Source organism: Neodiprion lecontei, chromosome 1, assembly GCF_021901455.1.
Source record: "Neodiprion lecontei isolate iyNeoLeco1 chromosome 1, iyNeoLeco1.1, whole genome shotgun sequence".
NCBI classification, from domain to species: Eukaryota; Metazoa; Arthropoda; class Insecta; order Hymenoptera; family Diprionidae; genus Neodiprion; species Neodiprion lecontei.
In genome coordinates this window covers 28,322,551-28,341,838 of record NC_060260.1, presented here as the reverse complement: position 1 = coordinate 28,341,838, position 19,288 = coordinate 28,322,551, and the positions used below count along the sequence as shown (strand labels likewise).

General features: G+C 48.3%; 1 protein-coding gene and 1 long non-coding RNA gene across 4 annotated transcripts in view; one reads left to right on the top strand and one right to left on the bottom strand.

The window, feature by feature from the left end:
- Positions 1-9,342, bottom strand: part of LOC107223700 (protein downstream neighbor of son homolog) — a 97,494-nt gene extending 88,152 nt beyond the window's left edge. The window contains exon 1 of one of the 3 annotated variants that reach the window (XM_046746868.1): positions 8,006-9,342. In XM_046746868.1, coding sequence (XP_046602824.1) covers positions 8,006-8,256 — 251 coding nt within the window. In that variant the 5' untranslated portion in view covers positions 8,257-9,342. Of the gene's footprint in view, positions 1-7,953; positions 7,975-8,005 lie in introns of those variants that run through there. The other 2 variants (XM_046746870.1, XM_046746869.1) reach the window with 2 other exon arrangements.
- LOC124292612 overlaps positions 1-19,288 on the top strand; it is a 141,413-nt gene that overhangs the window by 72,340 nt on the left and 49,785 nt on the right. The window contains exon 4 of the long non-coding RNA XR_006902487.1: positions 5,075-5,220. This is a non-coding gene — a long non-coding RNA (uncharacterized LOC124292612). The remainder of the gene's footprint in view (positions 1-5,074; positions 5,221-19,288) is intronic.

Below are 19,288 nucleotides of genomic sequence, written 5' to 3'. Positions count from 1 at the left end.
TTCAATCGGGGAAGTCTTGAAATGAAATTGTCCGTCTAATTTTAACTCTACGAGCTTAAAAATGATGGAAGGTCTCTCCGGGATAAGTATAAAGGACCGCTCGCGTATGGTTGAGGTGGGCTTAATAAAGGGCTTCGGAGCCCCCTGCGAGGTTCCGAGGACGTCGCCGGTTCAGTCAGCGCAACCCCCGAACCCCGAACCCCAAAGACAACCCCATTCACGCCGAAACGAACCCTCGCCTCCAGCTTTCGAACGATGGTTACTCCGTGGCCTACGGGGGTTGTCGATTGCAGTTTAAGTACGTCACGGGCAAAGTCAGCCTCGACGAAGAATTACGGGTCGAAGCGTTGCATGCAACGCGTCGAGCTTTCTCCGCAAAACTGCCTCGAAGAGTTTTTGCCACTTGGAAGTCTTTTTGCATCTCGAGATCCCGGCTATACTCGTACTAATTACACTATTACGCCTGGTAAATGCGACCGTAGTGTTTTACCCACTCGGAGAAAAGCGAATCTCGATCAAGGATGTTTTCTGTTTTCTAATAATATATAATGTAGTTGATCTTCTGCTGTGATCTTGATTGAAAGCAGTTGGAAACACTCGAACCGTTCAAAATAAATACCTACTATATGTTCACTTTTTCAGATTACTTATTACCGATATTTTTGAAATGTTATCCGCAACTTCAGGCGCTGATTCTGGAAACTGATTATCTTATAGGTATACAACTTGTTTGCAACAACCGTCGCGAAGATACCGATCTGGCGTGACAGAAATTGAAAGTTTAATCCTCGCGAAGGACGGATCATGGGTAGAAAAGATTAGTGAGAATTTTCCATCGCGTTATACGTTTTAATTAATTTAAGGAACCAATCCTCCGCGTACCTGATCCCGAAGGATGGGCCAATAAAGTAGCAGTGGGTATTTCAATAAAATAGCCCCATGGGCGCCCCGGGGCCCCCATCGCTTCAATGTGATTAAAACTAGCATCCCCCACAGGATCCCCATAGGAACCCCATCAGTTTCTTCGCTCCGGGGGGCTGATTGTCGAGAGGGAGGCGGAGGGGGCAGCCCTTAAGCTAATTTATTGAGATGTCGTCGGACCAAATCTTGACAGCTAATCCAAAGGGGCTTTTAATATATTTCGTATTCATCGCGCCTTCGAATTGCTCGAGACGATCGATTAGCGATTATTGCGTACCTGTAACGTGTCTCGGTGAACAACCTGACGCAGAGCCTCGTTTCCTAATATGGAGATGAAAGAGTAAATTGGGCAGCAACAGAGCCGAAAATAGTATCGTACCGTAAACTTGAGCGCAGCGTGGTTAAAAAATAGAATCATAAAATGGAGCATGCTGCAACAGCTGAAGGTAAAAAGCACAGAAAGCGTGCGGACCGATACATTATTACAGGAAATGTCGACCCGTGCTGATAGCGCGGCAAATTAGAATTTTCTTTTGGAGCAGGGAAAAGGAAAAAGGCCTTTATCGCGGTTATAATGTAGATACGTTACGTAGCGCCCCCCGAGGCACGAGTGCACGTGGCTGATGTATACCAGTTTCGTTTTAGTTGAAAACGATATTTCAGGTAATTATTCATCCATGGTAATGTTAATTTAATAATAATAGTAATGACGGCCATAACATACGTACGTAATATGCATAACGCCCCACTTGCGATCCTCTGCAGCCCGTCAGGCATAATATACCTGCAATACACCCACGGAGTATGTAACGCGATAAACAGTCACGGACCGGTCGTACCTGCATTTTCAGATAGCTGCAATTGATCTATATTGGACTTTTCCCCTTCCGTGAAAGCTCAGAATCCCAAAAATTATGCCAATTAATGTTTGGGAGCTGACAATGAGGAAAATCTGAGCCAGAATGTAATTGCTGGTGGATAAAACGTAAACGCTTTACAATTGGCTCCTTTGGGGGTCTCGATTATTTGCCTTACGTATAATATAACGCGACCGCGTATATCGTAAACACATTGCAATTTCTGTGCATGCATACGTATGGTATACCTAGTTGATAAATCAGATATTTTTACGCCGCTGTTTTATCACGGCACGCATACCACGACACGCGGCATATAACTACAGTATCACGGAACATTGCCGTATTTTTCATTCTGACCCATTTAAATTCTATGTACACATTCGCGTATGCTCGCCTTTTGTTACCAACCGAATATGTGATGATGCTAGCGGTGTATTTCGAGCGGGGAAAAAATTGCTTGAAAATTGGAACCAATACCTCCGAAAAGTGGCTTTACGAATAATTCTATCGAGGATTGATGCGGTTCACGATTCACAGTACGATTATTATAATTAGCTAATTATTAACGAAAGTTTTGCCGAAACTTTATTGATACCAGAAGCACAGGCATTGTTTAAACGACTATTGGAACTAGAAGTATCATTTGAATAGTTTGTAATTTTGCAAATTATGAATAATTCCAGTTTTGTGCAAAAATGGGAAAAGTAAGTTCCACGGGAAAATACGATTGCGGATCTTGTCTGAATCCTTTCGAAAATGGCTTTAGTGTTGATGGAACGATTCTTTGAAAGCGTGGGATTACATTTGGGGGGGAAAAATATTGAAAAATTACGTGTCGGAATTGGTCCCGAATCATTGATGTAACAGTCGCGTGACGGTGTCGACAGATTGAAATTCTTTACGAAAATGACCGCCATACGTAGCGACATTACAGCCAAGAACTGGGCCGATTGGCCGGACACCCGGGTGAGAATGAAACGCGGACGGTAGGTATTGGCCTAGCAGGAATATTGCGTGCGACAACGAATCAGAGACGTGGAATCTGATCGGGCTGACAAGCGGGTGTTTAATTGGCGTTGAAACCAACGGTGTGACGGGAACAGGACGGCGCGGCGTCGCCAACCTGGAGGCCCGAGTCCACCATTGCTCGGGGACGAGTGTGCGTGTCGATACAACCGCATTGCGGCCTCCGTTACACGCGACATTATATGCGGCATCACCGTACCTGCGGGACAAAAACTCACACCGCACTCCTCCGAGTCGAGCCGCATATTCGCAGGCCGTCAAGTCCGGGCCACCGGCACACATTCACACAGCACGTTATAGTTAGAGCTGTATACAACCGGGTAATTACCGGCACGCAACCTGCCGGGTCGTGCGTTATGAGGTTACGCCGCGAGGCCATATTTCTTTCATCTTACTCCCTCGATCGGCTCTGATATTACAGCTATCTTGGTTCTCTTACTTGGGGCAGAGATTTCGAAAGGAACGGTTTGATCCTCCAAGCTCGGGGGTTTTCGGGTGTCGGCGATCTTGTTCTAGCTATTTAGGCTTAATTGGACCGCTTGCCGAAGCTGCTGAGGGGTGAAAGAACCCTCCATAGTTCAGTGGGTTCGGGAACTCGAACGTACTGCATACTTCAAGATCACACGCATGGAGGAAAGTTGCCATTTTGGTGATCAAATTGGAACCGAATTAATAGTTTTATGATTGCACTACAATATATTTTGTGAAAATCGATCGGTCAAATCGTGTCGTTGCTAATTATTTGCGACTTGCTACGATAATTTCAACGCTGCAAGTAAACTTTTAGTTTTTTTCTTCATGTTTAAGTGAATCGTGCCACGGATTATAACGTGACAATGATTTAATTCGAAGCCCCAGCAAAAGGTTTAAGTTGCTGTTATATACTCGAACGTAGGTACCGCGAGCTTGATTTCTCATCCCTACAATAGCTCGGAAAGTTGGTTGAATTTTGCGATGTTCGTGGTAAGGCTATAGAGTGTTATGTAATTAACGCGAGAAAATGTAATCAAACGAAGCACCGCGCGAGAATTGTGCAAACGAACAAAAGTTCATAGTGGAAATAGGAAATCGATGTGCCGAGTTTATACCGAGTCCTAAAACCAGTTTTACCACATTTTTGCAGATCAATGTGCAAGAGTCTGAATCTAGTGCGAGGCTGATGGTTTGAATGATAATTTTCTGGCACAAGTATTGCTGAAGATTCTTGAAAAACTAATTAATTCTTACAGGAGCCGTAATTCACATAGTTGTTCGAGCGTTGAAATTGAAGAGAGGAAACCAATCGTCGTGAACGACCCCATTACCCGTTTATCTCGGGTATTATCTGAGGTAATGCGGGTATATTAGAATATTACCAAGGTGTAAACACACGCGCGTGTACCTAATGTATTAATTTTCACTTAACGCAACCCGGGCAAGCCACGGAAAAAAACGGCGCTGGTACACACGGGTATAATACAGCTTATAGGTATGCATCATGCATACTTTACTAACCACCGTAAGTGGCTGTTTCACCTGCAGCGTATAGGCGCCCGACACTGGGGCAACGTAATGCAATACGAGTCCACCCGATAAAGCAGTTTTCGTAATAATCGACGACGTGCGAAATGCGGGTGAAATTTAGTGCCCGGTGGGAGCAGATCTCGGACGGCCTCGGAACTGCAGGGGAATTTCACCCCCTTAGGTAGGAACGCCGCTTCGGTGAGCGTCGCCCACGCGCTCTTCGGATCTCTTCCATTCATTAGCGTCTTCATCGGAGCAATTCAGGAGGCTGCGGCTCCTTGCACGGCGTGCGCACGCCTTCGGAACGGGGGGCCGGGGCCACCTTACCCCCTGCTTGCTTTCGAATTATTTAACGTCCTATTTAGCGTCGGTCGGTGCGTGGTATGCGTGCGTGGTTACTTACAACCAACGCGTACAATGCCAACGAGATTTATTATTTCGCGGGAGGCTTCGGCCATTACTTTATAAACCACACCGCCGGCCGTTCTTCGACTTACTGCTGCCCGTTTTGGACGACTGTGGCGAATTCCTTCGCCCACTATGACCACGCGAACCGAACGGTCCGCTAAATTAATGTCTTACCCATTCGTGGCACTTCCACTGCGGATTTATACCCACGCCGCAACATTTCAGGAATATTGACGAGAACATCGTTCGAACCACTTCGATATCATCGACAAAACCCTGTTCCATATTTATTGATATACTATTATCAATATCTAACTTAGTCGAGCTTGTCGTACAATTCGATTTTGATTTTTCAGTGTTCCGGTTCGATGATACGAAAACAGTCAACCATTGACAGACCAACGAGGGATTCCCAATCATGAATCACCGAGATTTCTGCAGAAAAACCAGACGTCCTCTAACAAAGAATTCAAACTTGTAACAACCAGGGAACACAGTGCAGGTAAAACTCGAAACTTTTACATCGTTTAATATACTTCTACGCTTGATTACTGACTTTGAGTTTCAAGATGATCTATCATTAAACTACCTGAAATGATCCACGTATGTATACATTCAATCTGATCACTATTCTTTAGAATTGCCTTTGGCTAGCGTAACATTTACTCTTTGAGTTTTTACTCTGGTATACAATGTATTATACGGGGCGAAAATATCGCGATATGAAATGGATGTCGATTTGGCTCTGGGTGATATGGGAAGAAAAAGTGAAATATGAAGTCGAGCGTGGAATAGACGTGTCGACGTACAGGAGTTGGAACGAGTGTTTATTGCGTTATGAAGTAGGCAAGGAACGGATGACGAAGATTCGCGGCACGGTGCGACGATGCGTGCACCTACTACCTGCCCAAGACCGACTATTGGGAGACAAGTTTCACGCACGAGGGAGCACCGACGAATATTTATGGGTCGTTATTGTGAGCGGGTGAACGCGCCGATTCCGAGCGAACGCGTTAAGCTCTCTTACTCTCTAAACCGAGGAATACGTCTTCCTGCAGGACTCTCCGCATAACGAATTGTCGACAAGACTCGCGCGATTTTTCATCCAATTTATTTTCACCGCGCACGCTCCCCGTTTCAACCCCGTTCTTGAAAACGAGCTCCGAGAGAGGTCCAAGAATCCAGCTCAACTGTCCCACGGTAGGTATGACTTGCCGCGCTGCAGCATTAGTCTTGTGTATGTGCACGTATTATACCCTGTTCGTAGATTCCCGCAAGCCTATTAATTACCTCCGTTTCACCGGCGACGGCCGAGCAACGAGAGAAGGAGAAGGAGAAGGAGAGGGTGCCAAAGGCACTTAGACCGAAGTGTATGAACCCGGCGCACCCTTGGCTCAGCCGTGGAAACGAGGGGCAGCGTGCACCTCGTACCCGAACAACAGGCTGCCGAGCCTGTGCTCGGGGAGTGGGGAATATTTAAAAAGTAATATCAATTACATTTGCATATCCACCATCCGCCCGTTTTGCCGTCTGCTGTGCAGTTGGTATAAGGGCTGCGGGGATGCCGGCTTTCGGAAGTACGGGACTGCAGCACGGCGTCGATGGACCGTTTTTTTAGGATCCTTCGACTTCAACTCCAACGATTATCTTGGTACTCAAATGCATCACCTTTCAAGGAATTTTTCTTCTCACCTCCGACTTGCTTCCGCGTTTGAAGGAAGACGATGCGTGCACATGTACATACATTTACGGGGGGTTAATGTATGCCGCCGAGTCTGGACTCGGAGGCGCCGCAATACGCGATAATGCGATAACACCTCCGTGGCTTGCGTCCCGTTCTTCTTCGTAACCCTCAACCCTCTCTGCAGCCCCCGAGACCGGCTTGGATCGTGCCGAGGTGAGCCCGCCATTGTGTACGTTCCAATTGTTACGCCGGAGCTAGGCGTTAACATAACAATACTCTCTGTCCTGTTTCTGCCTTCGATTCGTTCGCCGGCGAAATGAGCTCGGGCAACTCTGCAGCGGTGAGGCCATATCGGACCTCGTCGCCGTTTCTTTATAGGTACGCGTGCACCGTCGGGCTCGACTTACGTTCTGTGTTACGGGGGACGTTTTCTTTGTTCCAGTCTTTTTCAGTATCTACAGGAGTCGCCGAGGCGAACCCGTAATAACAACAACAATAATAACAATAATAATATCCACTTGCGGATGAAATATACGAACAAAGTGAGGAAAAATTGAGCCCGTGAGCATTGCCTGGAGCTTATATTTTATACTCACAACCCTGTCCCTCTACACCGATGCGGGAGAGGCAGGCAGCGTAGCTAATTGCTGAAATCATTAAGAAAAAAACATGAAATCCAAGCCACGGTTCTCTTATACACAGTCATGGGAAATGTCAGATAGGAATCGCGCGTTCCGTAATGAAAATAATCACGACGGACTTTAATAACTATGTGTACGTTCTAGCCATTATAGAGTTATACTATATCTATCTAGTCAACGCTCAGTCGTATTTATCGTATACCGTCGCGCAATGTACCTGAGCTCGAGAAATTTCCTTCGTTACGGGGTAATTGTTGTTTAAACTTTACTTGAAGTTATGACTTGAGAAGCGGTAAAAATCCCAGATTTGAGCAATAACGATTATCCTTTTGCCGATAGCCGCCACTTAATGTCAATGGGAATAATTTTTCTCAACGGGTACAAAAATTACCCTGGTAACGACGCCGATACATCCGCTCAGCAAACCAGAATTGAATTAATCGGTCATTACGCCGACGTGTAACAAACTTATGGGGACCGCAGCCGGTTCGAATAACGCCTGCAGGTTCAGGTGGCCTTTCTCCGTGCACACGGGGGTGCATACATTATTTCTTTTCCCTCTGCACCCCTCTTTTCCTCCATAATCTCACCCACACCTCGGACAGGTGCCAGCAAGTTGCAACGTCCGAATTAAACGACCTCTGAATCAACGATACAGGCCGTATATGCCGCATTCGAAAACTTTCACCGACCATCGAACTTCCAAGATATTCTTCTGCACGAACAAAAGACTTGTCAGAGCTGTTAACATTGAATTTAAGAAGAGAAAGAAAAAAAAGAAACTTCGGAAGAAATAAATTGCGTGAATATACGAAAAACGGTATCTTGTTCTGTTGCTCGCCGTTTGTAAAGTAAGGCACCGTTTTGCCTAAAGAAAAATAAAAAAAAAGAAACAAGAGGGAAAAATTACGTAATGAATTCGGAAGCATCGATCAGCAGGTTAGATTAATGTATGGCATCACCGTGACATCCGATCTTCGTCGTCTTCCCGTTGAACAGTAGCGTACAGGATGAATTTGATGGACCATCGTCTTGTCATCGTCGCATCGTTCCGCGTCGGCAGAGCGCTTCGGATCTGAACAGGAGGAAGAACCGGCACCCCGAGAATAGAAAATCCTTTCGACTGGGTGAATCGCGGGTGTATCACAATGGGACACCGTTGACACGACACAGACACGCATTCACACACACGTGCACACACATACACACACATGTCGCCGCGAAGAGGGGACCTAATATGGCCGCCATCTTCTGTATTCCGGTCATACACAGCTAAGAGCTGGCAGCGGGTGCGGCTTGAGGACAGATTTCAATGCCAGTCATCTCTTGGAATGCGCCTACACCGTAGTCCAGTACTTTGTATTCCTGTGCGCGCTGTCCGAAGGCCTTCACAATCTCTTTGAGGACATGACGACGTACGCAGCCAGCAACGCACAGACGTACGCATCGTCGAATCGTCGGTCCCCGAAGGCTCGCAGCGCCTTCAAGACCGCTTTCTTCCCGTGGAGTTCAACGCGGCCGTGATATCGTGACCTTTAGGCGCCACCTGATTCCTTCCTTCGGCTTCCCTCCTGCAGGTGAACGTGTTTTTCGACGATAGGTTTCCCCGCATCGCCTCTGCTTTGCTTCTTTTTCCCTTTTCCCTTCCTTCGTTCCTCTTCTTCATTGTTTAGTTCTCTTTAAAGATAGTACCTTCACTTCGCGTTGGTCTACTGAGAACCGGATATCATCTTCATCACGTCACTCCCTGCTCTTGTACCAAACAACGTGACCGTGATACCTCACGCGTGCTCCAGTACCACAACGCCATCTGTGAACCCAGCTGACCACGTGGCGCGCGCGTGCTTTTCCATCGGGTCCAAGGTGACAACGCGGTATTCGTTATATTTTCGGGTATCGATGCGATGATTCGTGTTTCACGGCTTACCGAAGATGGTCGAGAGGCTCGGAAGGCTTGGGTTTCCCATCGCTCGTGCAAGGAGAGTCCATCTTGCGCTCGTTGGTGCCGCGTTCGCCAGAGGTCCACCTGAGGTTGCGGGACCACGTGCTATGAGGGACCACGTGGTCGTCGACTTCGGTTATCCTCGAACCCTCCCTCTGGCGGGTGCAGTAAACAGCCACGTGGGCGTGCATTCGGCCGCGAAAAGAACCCTGAACGGAAACGGGGTTGGAACGTCTTCACCGCGCCACTGTCTCGACAAGAATGCACCATCGTCGCGGATGGGATCTGAATTTTATATGTAAGTCACCTGAACCGAACGCGAAAGGGAACCGCACGACGGGCTTCCTGGCAGACAGGGAGAGGAATACGAACTAAGGGTCCTATATCCATCGGAGCGCGCTGAGCCGAGCCGAGCATAGCATAGGATAGCAGAGCAAGGAACACTGCCTGCCTGCCTGCCGCCTGGCACCACCCTGGTAGGGGTAGCCGGCGTCCGTCCCAGGACTTGCGTCTCTTTCCTCATCTGCAAGTCGTATAGCCGAGCTAATTATCAAGTTAATATGGCCATTCTGTATGGGGCCTGAGAGTGGGTGGAAGAGAGCGCGCTGACGAGCGCGGGGGGCGCGGAAGAGGGCAGAGAGAGACGCCAGGCGTCGCCGCAGGGGCGCGCGGACGCGTGCGAGGGAGACGCCGAAGTACATTGATATTATAAGTTGCTTCAATCGCTGTATTCATTTGTAAACTAACCAGGCTAAATGTATTCACCGGCGCTCCACGGCGCTGCGATAGGCGGGGCCGGCGCCCTTCCACCCTCCGCAACGACGAGCCAAGCCGCGACGGGGCTCCGGCACCAGAGCTCGCCCAGAAACGACGGCGATCCCAGGACGAGGCCGCTCCGCGCCGAGACACGACTCCAGCGCCAACCTCATGTATGTTTCATATAATTTAAAGCAGTTCGGTCTGCTCAAACTCTGCGGAATCGAGGAGAGTTAGCCAGCGCAAGCTCTGCACCCGGAGGACGCCACGTGAGGGACCGGAAACGCGGAGTCACCGGAGCCTAGGTTGCGTTGTCCGGCTGTAGGGTACGTCTTTGGTGTCAGTTTTCAAAACGACTGCAGGTTTCTTTACCTGTGTTCGTTAGAATCGAAATTTTTTTTGAGAACATGTCGTATACTCTCAGGAAATTATTTTCGTTCATATTGCCTCCCCAAGCTTAACCGCGTCTTTTATTTCCTCAACCCATGCCACCTAGTCCCACTTGCAAACAGTCTTTCCGGGCTCTCCCCGCCCCGAGTATCGAGACGACTTCTTACCGGTGCGCGAGAGAGCCGCAAACCGCAGAAATATGAATGCATGAATGCACAAGTGCCCCCCGTCCCGTCACCGGCGTCGCGCCGCTTCCGCCCACCGGCTTCTTGCCAACTCCAGATTTCTTCCCCTCCGCCCCTCCAGGTCGTCTCTTCGGTTTACTCGCACGGTATCTCTGAGAACGAGGAACAGCTTTGTTTTCCTCCTCATTCGCATCCGCAATTGTCGAGGTGTTATAAGCCATTAATATCGTTTAAGCACTCGTGCATGTCTCGTCGGATTTTCAATACCTCGGAGAGTTCGGGATGCGGATGAGGTTACAGGTACGTCAAACTCTTGGCGAAACTCTTTCGAAAAGCTTCTTTTTCTTACACACCGTAACTGATCCTTGCCGATGCTTGACGAGGTTCTCACCGCTTGCATGGTGGATGCTTAACTTTTTATCCGTCTATTGCGTCTCGATGCCGCAACGTTGGTTTATATCCTCCAAGGATCAAAGAGGGAAAGAGTAACAAATCTCTACAGCAAAAAGCAGCCTCACCAACACAACTCGCCGCAGTATTGAAGAGAAAATTGGCTTTAAATGCATGTGTCGTCACACGAACGTGTAAGAAGTGGACTCGAGCTGCACGTGTCGATCCGAAAAGTTGGTTTTTCCTCGAAAATGCGTGCCAGTATTGCCCTTCCAATGAGCAAACGGATCGACGAGACGTCCCGGAGACGTTCTTTAATCAAGCACGAAGTTTATAACGACGATAACGACACAAACAGAGTGCGCCGAAAGGACTGGGAGCAGTATTTGCAGCACCTCCGCATGCGTGTTATTATTCCTCCTCTACGGCAGCCCCTCGACGAAATAAGGGTTGGGAATAGAGAAAAATGATGCAAATAACGCGTTTAATAAAGTGTCACTCGGTGCTCCTCGCGTTCACCATTTGAATATTGTAGCATATTCACTTTACTCTTCGGAACAAGAGGATGAGAAAAGAGGAAGGTGGCGGCGATGGGCCGGGGGAGTAATGGCATGAGATAGCGAATCGCACCTTTCCTCTCATGCATGATTCAGTCGCAGTATCTCATTTCATCCGCGGGCCTCCGCTAAACTATATCTCCTAATGGTAATGCTATTCCGAGGCACATATCTCTTTATATTACGCGGCTGCTTCTGCTCAGGCTATATCTAGCCCAACCTAACCCATACTCGAGGCCGACTTTTAGCCACCCTGTACATGTGCCCCCCCCCCCATTTTTTCTTTCCTCCGGTACTTCGAGCTAGGCAGTAAAGATCACGAGGCTGCACGGGTATCCGTCCGCGGAACCGCGGCTCGAAGAGGAGAAGAAGAGCAGAGGACGCTGAGGATCGGCCATAGAACACAGGGGGAGAAATAAAGAAAGAAATTGTTAGTTCTCGCTGTTTTAAATTACCATTTATTACGACACGTAAACCCAACCATCGCGGGAGGTCCTACCAGCGGCCATCTTGTCCCGCTCCACCCCCACACGATATTTTCCTCCATCTCCAGTGGGGTGAGATCGCCGAGTCGACTATATCATCTTAGCTGGCTCTTCTTCTATCGCTCGCGTCTGGAGGACCCCGCGAACTTTGCGCTGCCGTGTTCCTCGTTTCGGCGAGAGCAGGGGCTGAACCCCGGTAATGATCATTACATCCGGTATAGTGACAAGTGAGCGCAGCCCTGCCTGCAGGAAATGGTCCCAGATAACGGCTGTCAGAGTCATTTTTATATTATGACGAATGGATCATCTTTTCTTCACTTCGAAAAAGGTTTCTACTTCTCACTCTGATCATCTCTGCGCAGTGCGGGAATGTATCGGTATGACATATATAACCGTCAAAATACCGAGAGAAAAATAACCCCGCCGATTATTTTATGCCCCTGCGACGAGTATAAGAAGACAAAAGAAACGAAATAGAAGCAATTGAATATTGAAAAAAAAAAAAAAAAAAAAAAATGGTTCATCGCTACATTTTTCACAAGTAATTTCATCTTCCTGGACAATTTTGACCCAGAATCTGCTTGCCACTGCAGCGCGCATCCCTGCGGGTAAAACTACCGATCGTAAACGTCGGTGGGAAAAATATCTGTGTATGGGGTACTGGAAAGTCCGAGAACCGAGCGAAGCTCGAGCTGTTCGCCCCTTCCCACCCACTTTGGCAATAGCGTCAGCCACTCTTTCATATCATATCGAAGCAGCTCGTCTATGTGGAAATGCGATCACTTAGAGCCGGCCCCGACGTATAATTCGGTTCCCTGTCTGCGATCGGCGGTGGGTCTGCACAGCATCCAAGATCGTATATTTTTTATTATTGGTCAGAACCCCGGAGTCGGGGTAGTTTCGATAGCTGACCGCCGTTCTCCGGGCTTTTTCACCCTCGTGTGTGTGCTTGGGTGTCGATGTGTGTGTGTGTGTGTGTGTGTGTGTATGTGGGGCGTATTCGGCGAACCGAATCTCGCGAAGACACCCGTCGAACTTGGGCACCGTATACGATGTCGTCGGTGTGCGGCAGCCGTCGGATGGAAGAGGAGGGCTGCCGGGTTTTATTGAGTGTGGACGGCCGAAGCGATCCTCATGTTTTTACATCGAGGCAATTTTTCCATCGCGCCTCGTTGCCTTCGTCTACTCACTAGCCTGGGAGATACTCGATGCTGACGGCAAACTCGTACCTACCTGCAGTGGGTATCGTGTGGGATCTCAGATATACATGTATGTCAAGCGCGGACTTCAGGTACGTGTGATACGTATGCTATTGTGCCGGTAAAAATAGTCCCTGCAGCACTTTGTCGGTTTTATTCAATTTCTCGGTCAAGTACATTACACAGGTACCGTGTGCGTTACACGCGTGTGATGCTGCGCAGATAGGTTATTGCGTGGGAGTGGTGCCCTCTCCTCTATCGCAAGCGCACACGTGTACGTGTACGGTGTACGTCGCGGGAATCTGTATCCGGGTAAGTTGAAACAGCTGCAGGGTGCAGAAGCGAGACTTCTTCTTTGGTCGGTCGTGGTTGGTTCACCCTGGCGACCTGGGGGTTCGCCAGGAGAACGCGGATTGGTCTAGAGCGGCTGGTCCGCATTCTCTCGTCGCCCAGAGTCCTCATTATACGTTGACCTAAGAAAATGAACCCCTTTCCTAGCGGCTAGGGGCTGAAACGGAGGTGTGGGTAGCCGCGGCGAACAACCGAACCAGGTGCCAGCCTGCCTTCAGCCTCGCCGACTCCTCGCGATAGCGGCAGGGGTAGACGGGGGAAGGGATGAAGGAACGTGGGGAGAGGGGGATGAAGGCGGGAGGGGCAACTCATCACTTATGGATACTGATGACTCCTGCAATGAACTGAACCTCGTCTCGCCCCCGTGACTCTCCTGCAGCGCCTCTCAGCTCTGGTAAACCTTCGATAACATTTTCTTTTCCTCTCGTTTCCTTACTCCGACAGAGAAGAAGAAGAAGAAGAAGAAGAAGAAGAAGAAGAAGAAGAAGAAGAAGAAGAAGAAGAAGAAGAAGAAGAAGAAGAAGAAGAAGAAGAAGAAGAGGAAGGAGAAGGACGAGGAAGAAGAGGAGAAGGAGAAACTCCTCGAGAGCTAGAAAGACAGAGGTGGTTCAGAGGGTGCTGGGAAACTGTATTTTATTCGATTCTCTACCCTCGGTGATGGCTGCCGGCTGTGCGGACCACGATCACCCAGTGAAACTAATAAGGGGAATGGTAATTGATCACGGAAATGTCACGAGGTTGAGGAACTGCACGAGGACCAGCAGGCACTCTACCTCATAGACTCAGGGTGATTAAATGATAACAGAATCGTCGATCGAAATAACTCGTGGCTGTAGTTTTGCGGAAAAATTTCAAAGACCCAGGGAGATATAACAAAGCTCACTCCTCGACTGTCATTACGTGAAAAAATCACAAACGCTGACAGCGTCGAGCGTTTACTGTACCGTGGAAGCGGGGAAGTGAAATTTTACGACATATCGAGATATATATACATACATATATATACAATGCATATATATAAACTATTCTCTTCCCTGGCCATTCGTTTCTATTACTCGGTCTCCGCGTTGCCGAGGGTAGTTGCCCAAGTTAGGTTAGACTAGATTTATTTTCACTTCGTGAGTAGGTATTTTTTATGGCCTTCCGAGTTCCGAGCGTATACGTTACCGACGGCCCAGCTCGCCTGCTGCAACCGCGACGACCGTGGTGGACGCCAAGATGATCTCCGCACGCGTCTCGCCCGACTTCACGAATGCTGTTATCGTGTATGCGGCTTATAAATGTACCCATACATTGGCGTTGGTACATGGTTGTTACACGAGCTCCCATACGCATGTGTATCCCACAGAGCCAGTCGACTCATCGTATAATAAACCCATAAACACCCCCAAGTCGAGCAGCGCGCGGGCCACCCCGTGTGATACATAAAACTGCCTGCACAAGCTCCGAATGCAGGCCTTGATACCAGCTTAAAGGTCGCATCGGTGGGTGCAAGCACCGGTCTACCAGAATCGACGAGAGTTTGGATCGTATTTCACCAAGCAGTCGAAGTATCACTCGGAAAGTCTCAGATCTTGCAGGCTACAGACGTTGTATGCTGTAATCTGTGTTGTATTGCAGTCTGCTTATGGATTTCCGGAACGCTGATTTGCACCCTTTCAAGCTTTGGAATAAATTTTCGTTGATGAAGTGACGCTGAATCGGAATGGGGGGATAGTTGCTTCCACTCGTGGTGGCGCACTGCGAACACTCTGGTACTACAGAATTTAGGAATCTTGCAATTCGAATTTACTTTGATAGATGCTGAATTCAATATTCTTTCATATCAATTGACAAAGCATAAAGCCAAGAAGATACGGCATTATTGTCTTCTCATAACCTCGTTTTGCATTCAGATAAATTTCATTTCCTGGTAATCAGTATTATGTAATAATATTAAATTCAATACTCTTGATAGAATGAACCACTTAGATAAAATTCAAACCGTGTCTTACCGAAAATTCGAATCTCTGGTTACCCGAACTGTTAGCGTTGATTTGGTCATTCCATACGTTTGAATGTGGCCATGTACGTAACAACGACTTCGTGTGACGCCAATCAGGAAATCATCAGGAAACATGTTCGGGAAATATTTGAGTATCCGTGAGACGCTGGTATCGAATGCTAATGGAATTCATTGTTTTGCTTATTTATTTATGTGACAATCGTATGTAAATTTTGATCATGCAGATTGCGAGTGTAGAGCGATGTTGGAATTGTCAAGCAAAGCAGGTGAGCGATTTATAGACGGTGTGATGGAATGATCGAATCTCGGTGAATAAACTCGATGGAAAAGAAGAAGAAGAAGAAGGAGAAGAAGAAAGAGCACGTGCCGTGGGAGAGGCGAGGGGCGCCTGCAATGGTTGCATAACCGGTGGATTGGATCGGTTCCTTGGGATCGGGTTAATTAATGCGTTTTAAGAAACGGCGTGTACACAAGGCGGTGGCAGGCATAAGTAGCTGGCGTACTACGTAAATGATATGCATCATGTGCGCGAGACGACCTTGCGATGCGCGGATGCACACGTGGTGAATATATAGTAAGATTGTTGCTCGGGAGCTTATATACATTTGAGTTGAGCATACTTAAGTACCATTCGTTAACCACCGGCGCAGAGTTAAGTACTACAGGACCTTATAGCGCATCAAGGAAACAAACAGAGGCGAGCTGCCGCGCGCGCGCGCAATATGAATTAAACATGCTGATTAATAATTAACAAGTTGCCCCGGCTTCTTGCGTATGCTTCGTGGGTATAAGGCATGGCACCCGGGGGCATTCGCATGGCCGATAGAGGACCATCCATCCATCCATCCATCCATCCATCCATCCATCCATCCATCCATCCATCCATCCATCCATCCATACATACGATCTGCACGCGTGAGCTCATATCGTCCGCTTATGTGTGACATGTAAAAGTATGAGCACCAAAGTTATTATACGCGCATGCCACTGTTCACCGACTTCCCGCCGGTTCGGATGCACGATGCATGTAGGTACACACAATATGCCGCGTCTATTTGAATTTAAACGGCTCATAGATTGCCCTAGGTCAGTTTCATTATCTGAAAAGCAAGAGTGAAACAGCGAATCGATCCTCCCGCCCATTAATAAACATGAATTCTTCCTCCTTTTACCTCTCCGCGTCCACAACACACACCACGTCGTCCACAACGACGCCAAATGAATGAAATTAGCCATTATTCCATTAGCCGAGTCTCGGCATACTCGCGCAACTGGTCACATGGGTGCGGGGCACGTGCCATGCCGCAACTGATGCTGTTCTTCCTCCAGTGCACTGATCAAATATATCCTACGCTTATCTCCACACCGCCTTGCTCTCGCCTTGGTTTACGCATACTTTGTCGATTAATTTTAACGGGGAAAAAACTACAGTTTCGTAAGCCGGTGTACGACAAACGATATTGATCCTCCAAAACGAATAATTAATAACAGTTTCGTTTTGGTTTCCTGGGATTCGTGAGTTCGCACTAATGGGGGTGGGCCGCGTGTTCTCTCCATTGCGAAGTGTCAGAGTCTTGCTGTGGTATTACATAAACGCGAAGGAGTAATTAGTTTTGTGAGACTTGCGGAATAATTACGCGTGGGCGAAGCGGGACTTTCGGTGTCAGCGAGCCGCGGTCGAAATATACATACCTACCTACTCCTCAAATGCAAATCACCCAGTTGAACACTTTGAAGTCAAAGTTATAACGTTGTAATTAGTCAAACGAGTACAAAACATTTTTCGCCGTTGTACAGCTATTGCGTGCCCGTTTTATATATCATACGCACGGTACTTTAACTAAAAACCAACCGTTCGACGCATTTCCACTCGACAAACATTAAAAGCTCTTCAACGAGCTTTCGGTACGATCCGTTTCACATCGGCGTGTCGAATATTCCGCTTTGACCCCGTGTCGAGCCGCGATTGGAATACGGCAAGAAAAAAAGGGGAAAGAACAAAAAAGAAAACGTCATACAGATCGAAGAAAACTGTCAGGCGGTTTCACCGCATCCTAGCTCGACGCGCGGGACGTTATACCCAAAGCTTACCTTGAGCTCGGTGCTCCGGTGCTTCGTTACGGTTTCGTCATAGTTTGATATTCTGGCGGGTAAAGGGCTTTGAGACACGGGACCGTGAAGTTACGGCTTTACGGATTAATTAGCGATAAGGTTTCTAATGAGCGGCAGGTGGCGAGGTGCCCGTTGCGCCGTGCGTTTGGTGAGAGGTGAACGGCGACGCGAACGGCTTCTCCTGCACACCGTCGTCCTGCAGGTCGCAGCTTAAGTCAAACCTCATCGAAGACTCCCCGGCACTCTGCGACGCCATTTCGCGCTCTCTACGTGGCTCGAATCTTCATCAATATCACGCGGCATGTTGTAGAGCCGAAAAGATATCGCGATGCGTCGAGACGCTCGCCTCTCGCACGAGTCACGTACCCCAATCCACGCGGAGACACGTGAGCAAGGTGTGACGCTACGAAACGATGTCATCGGACTCGAACGAGGAATGCGCTTCGCCGTTTGCCGCGCCCATTGTTCACTCCATCTGGCACCGCGCGTCCGTCTCGATTCTCTCGCATCGGCAACGACAAGAAAACGAAAATCTCACGCGGCCCGAATGATCTCTATCGGTCCTTGGCCGCGAAAGTGGGCCCCCATTTTCACAGCCCGAGAAATCTCGGTTATTTTTTTATTACTTCCACTCTGCCGCCAATCGGCAGAACCAGCGACGTGGGCATTGGTGCACCGTGACCTTATTTCCATCGCTGATGTACGCACCTTGAATTATGCAAAACTAACGAGCGTCGACGTGATATGAACCGTGTACGATCTTACAAGTTCGCAATGCAGATACATAACCTCACAGGATACAATGCACCCCGGCTAAAAGGGTGAAGCAACTCAACAATTGGGATTTTTCAGTAAAAGCAAATAACTACGAGTAAAAGCCTGGCATGCTTATGAACATTACCTGTTGTTTTCTGCTTTGTGAAGGTCAATTTTTCAACCAGACTATAGATTCGAATTTTGCAAATTCAAACATGGTCCCAAGTCAAAAATACCAAGTTTTAAGTTGTGTCACCATTGTAGCCGGGGCGCGAATTATCTGTCCGATTTAGGTGCACAGCTGCTGTTCTTTGGATTCTTGGTATTCGTTGCGGAGGTGAACTCGATTGGAAATTGAATCCGGAAATAAAATCTCAGTGCGGTGATCTTCAACCGGTTGATCCGGCTCTTGCAACCGCGTAAAGATTGACTGCGGAATGGGTGTCGGCTCGTTACGGCTTGGACTTCTGGACTTCTTTGAATCGGGTTGACCACCGACTGCCTTCCGGTTAGCCGCGCTCTACGGTTCTCGGATCTTATTATCGCGGTAACGCAATTAAAGAAGAGGAAGCCTAGAAATTAGCTGGTGTAAGTATAGAGTGCCCAAACTTACACTGTATATATGTAAGGTATATTACGGAGAATAAAGAAACAGGCGGCACCAGCCGGCCGAGCCGAGCTTAAGGGTGGCGAACGCACCGAGCCGGGCGAGAGCTGGGTGGAAGAGGGCAGAGAGAAGAGTGGAGGCTCCTGAATATGCATGCCCCGAAGGGGACCCGCCGTCGTGCGACTGCCCGAGATAAGAGTCGACTTATTTTTCCTGCCTTTTATTTCACTCCATCCTTATTTTATTTTGGCGCTAACTGCTGCCCACTCGAGTCCCCGCCGGAGATGGTCCCGTTTCTTAACTTCCTCTTTCCCTTTCCCCTCCTGCAGTCGCTTCCTCCTTTTCAACGCTATTGTTTTCACCGGCACCAGATGTATAATTCTCGGACCTGTTTTTCCTCTCTGGTATTCTACAGGATACCCTGGCGCTCCGCGATTCACTGATCGTTCCGCGACGGCAATCAAATGCTGATTTGTTAGGATTGTAAATTAAGATTTGAAAGCGACGCAT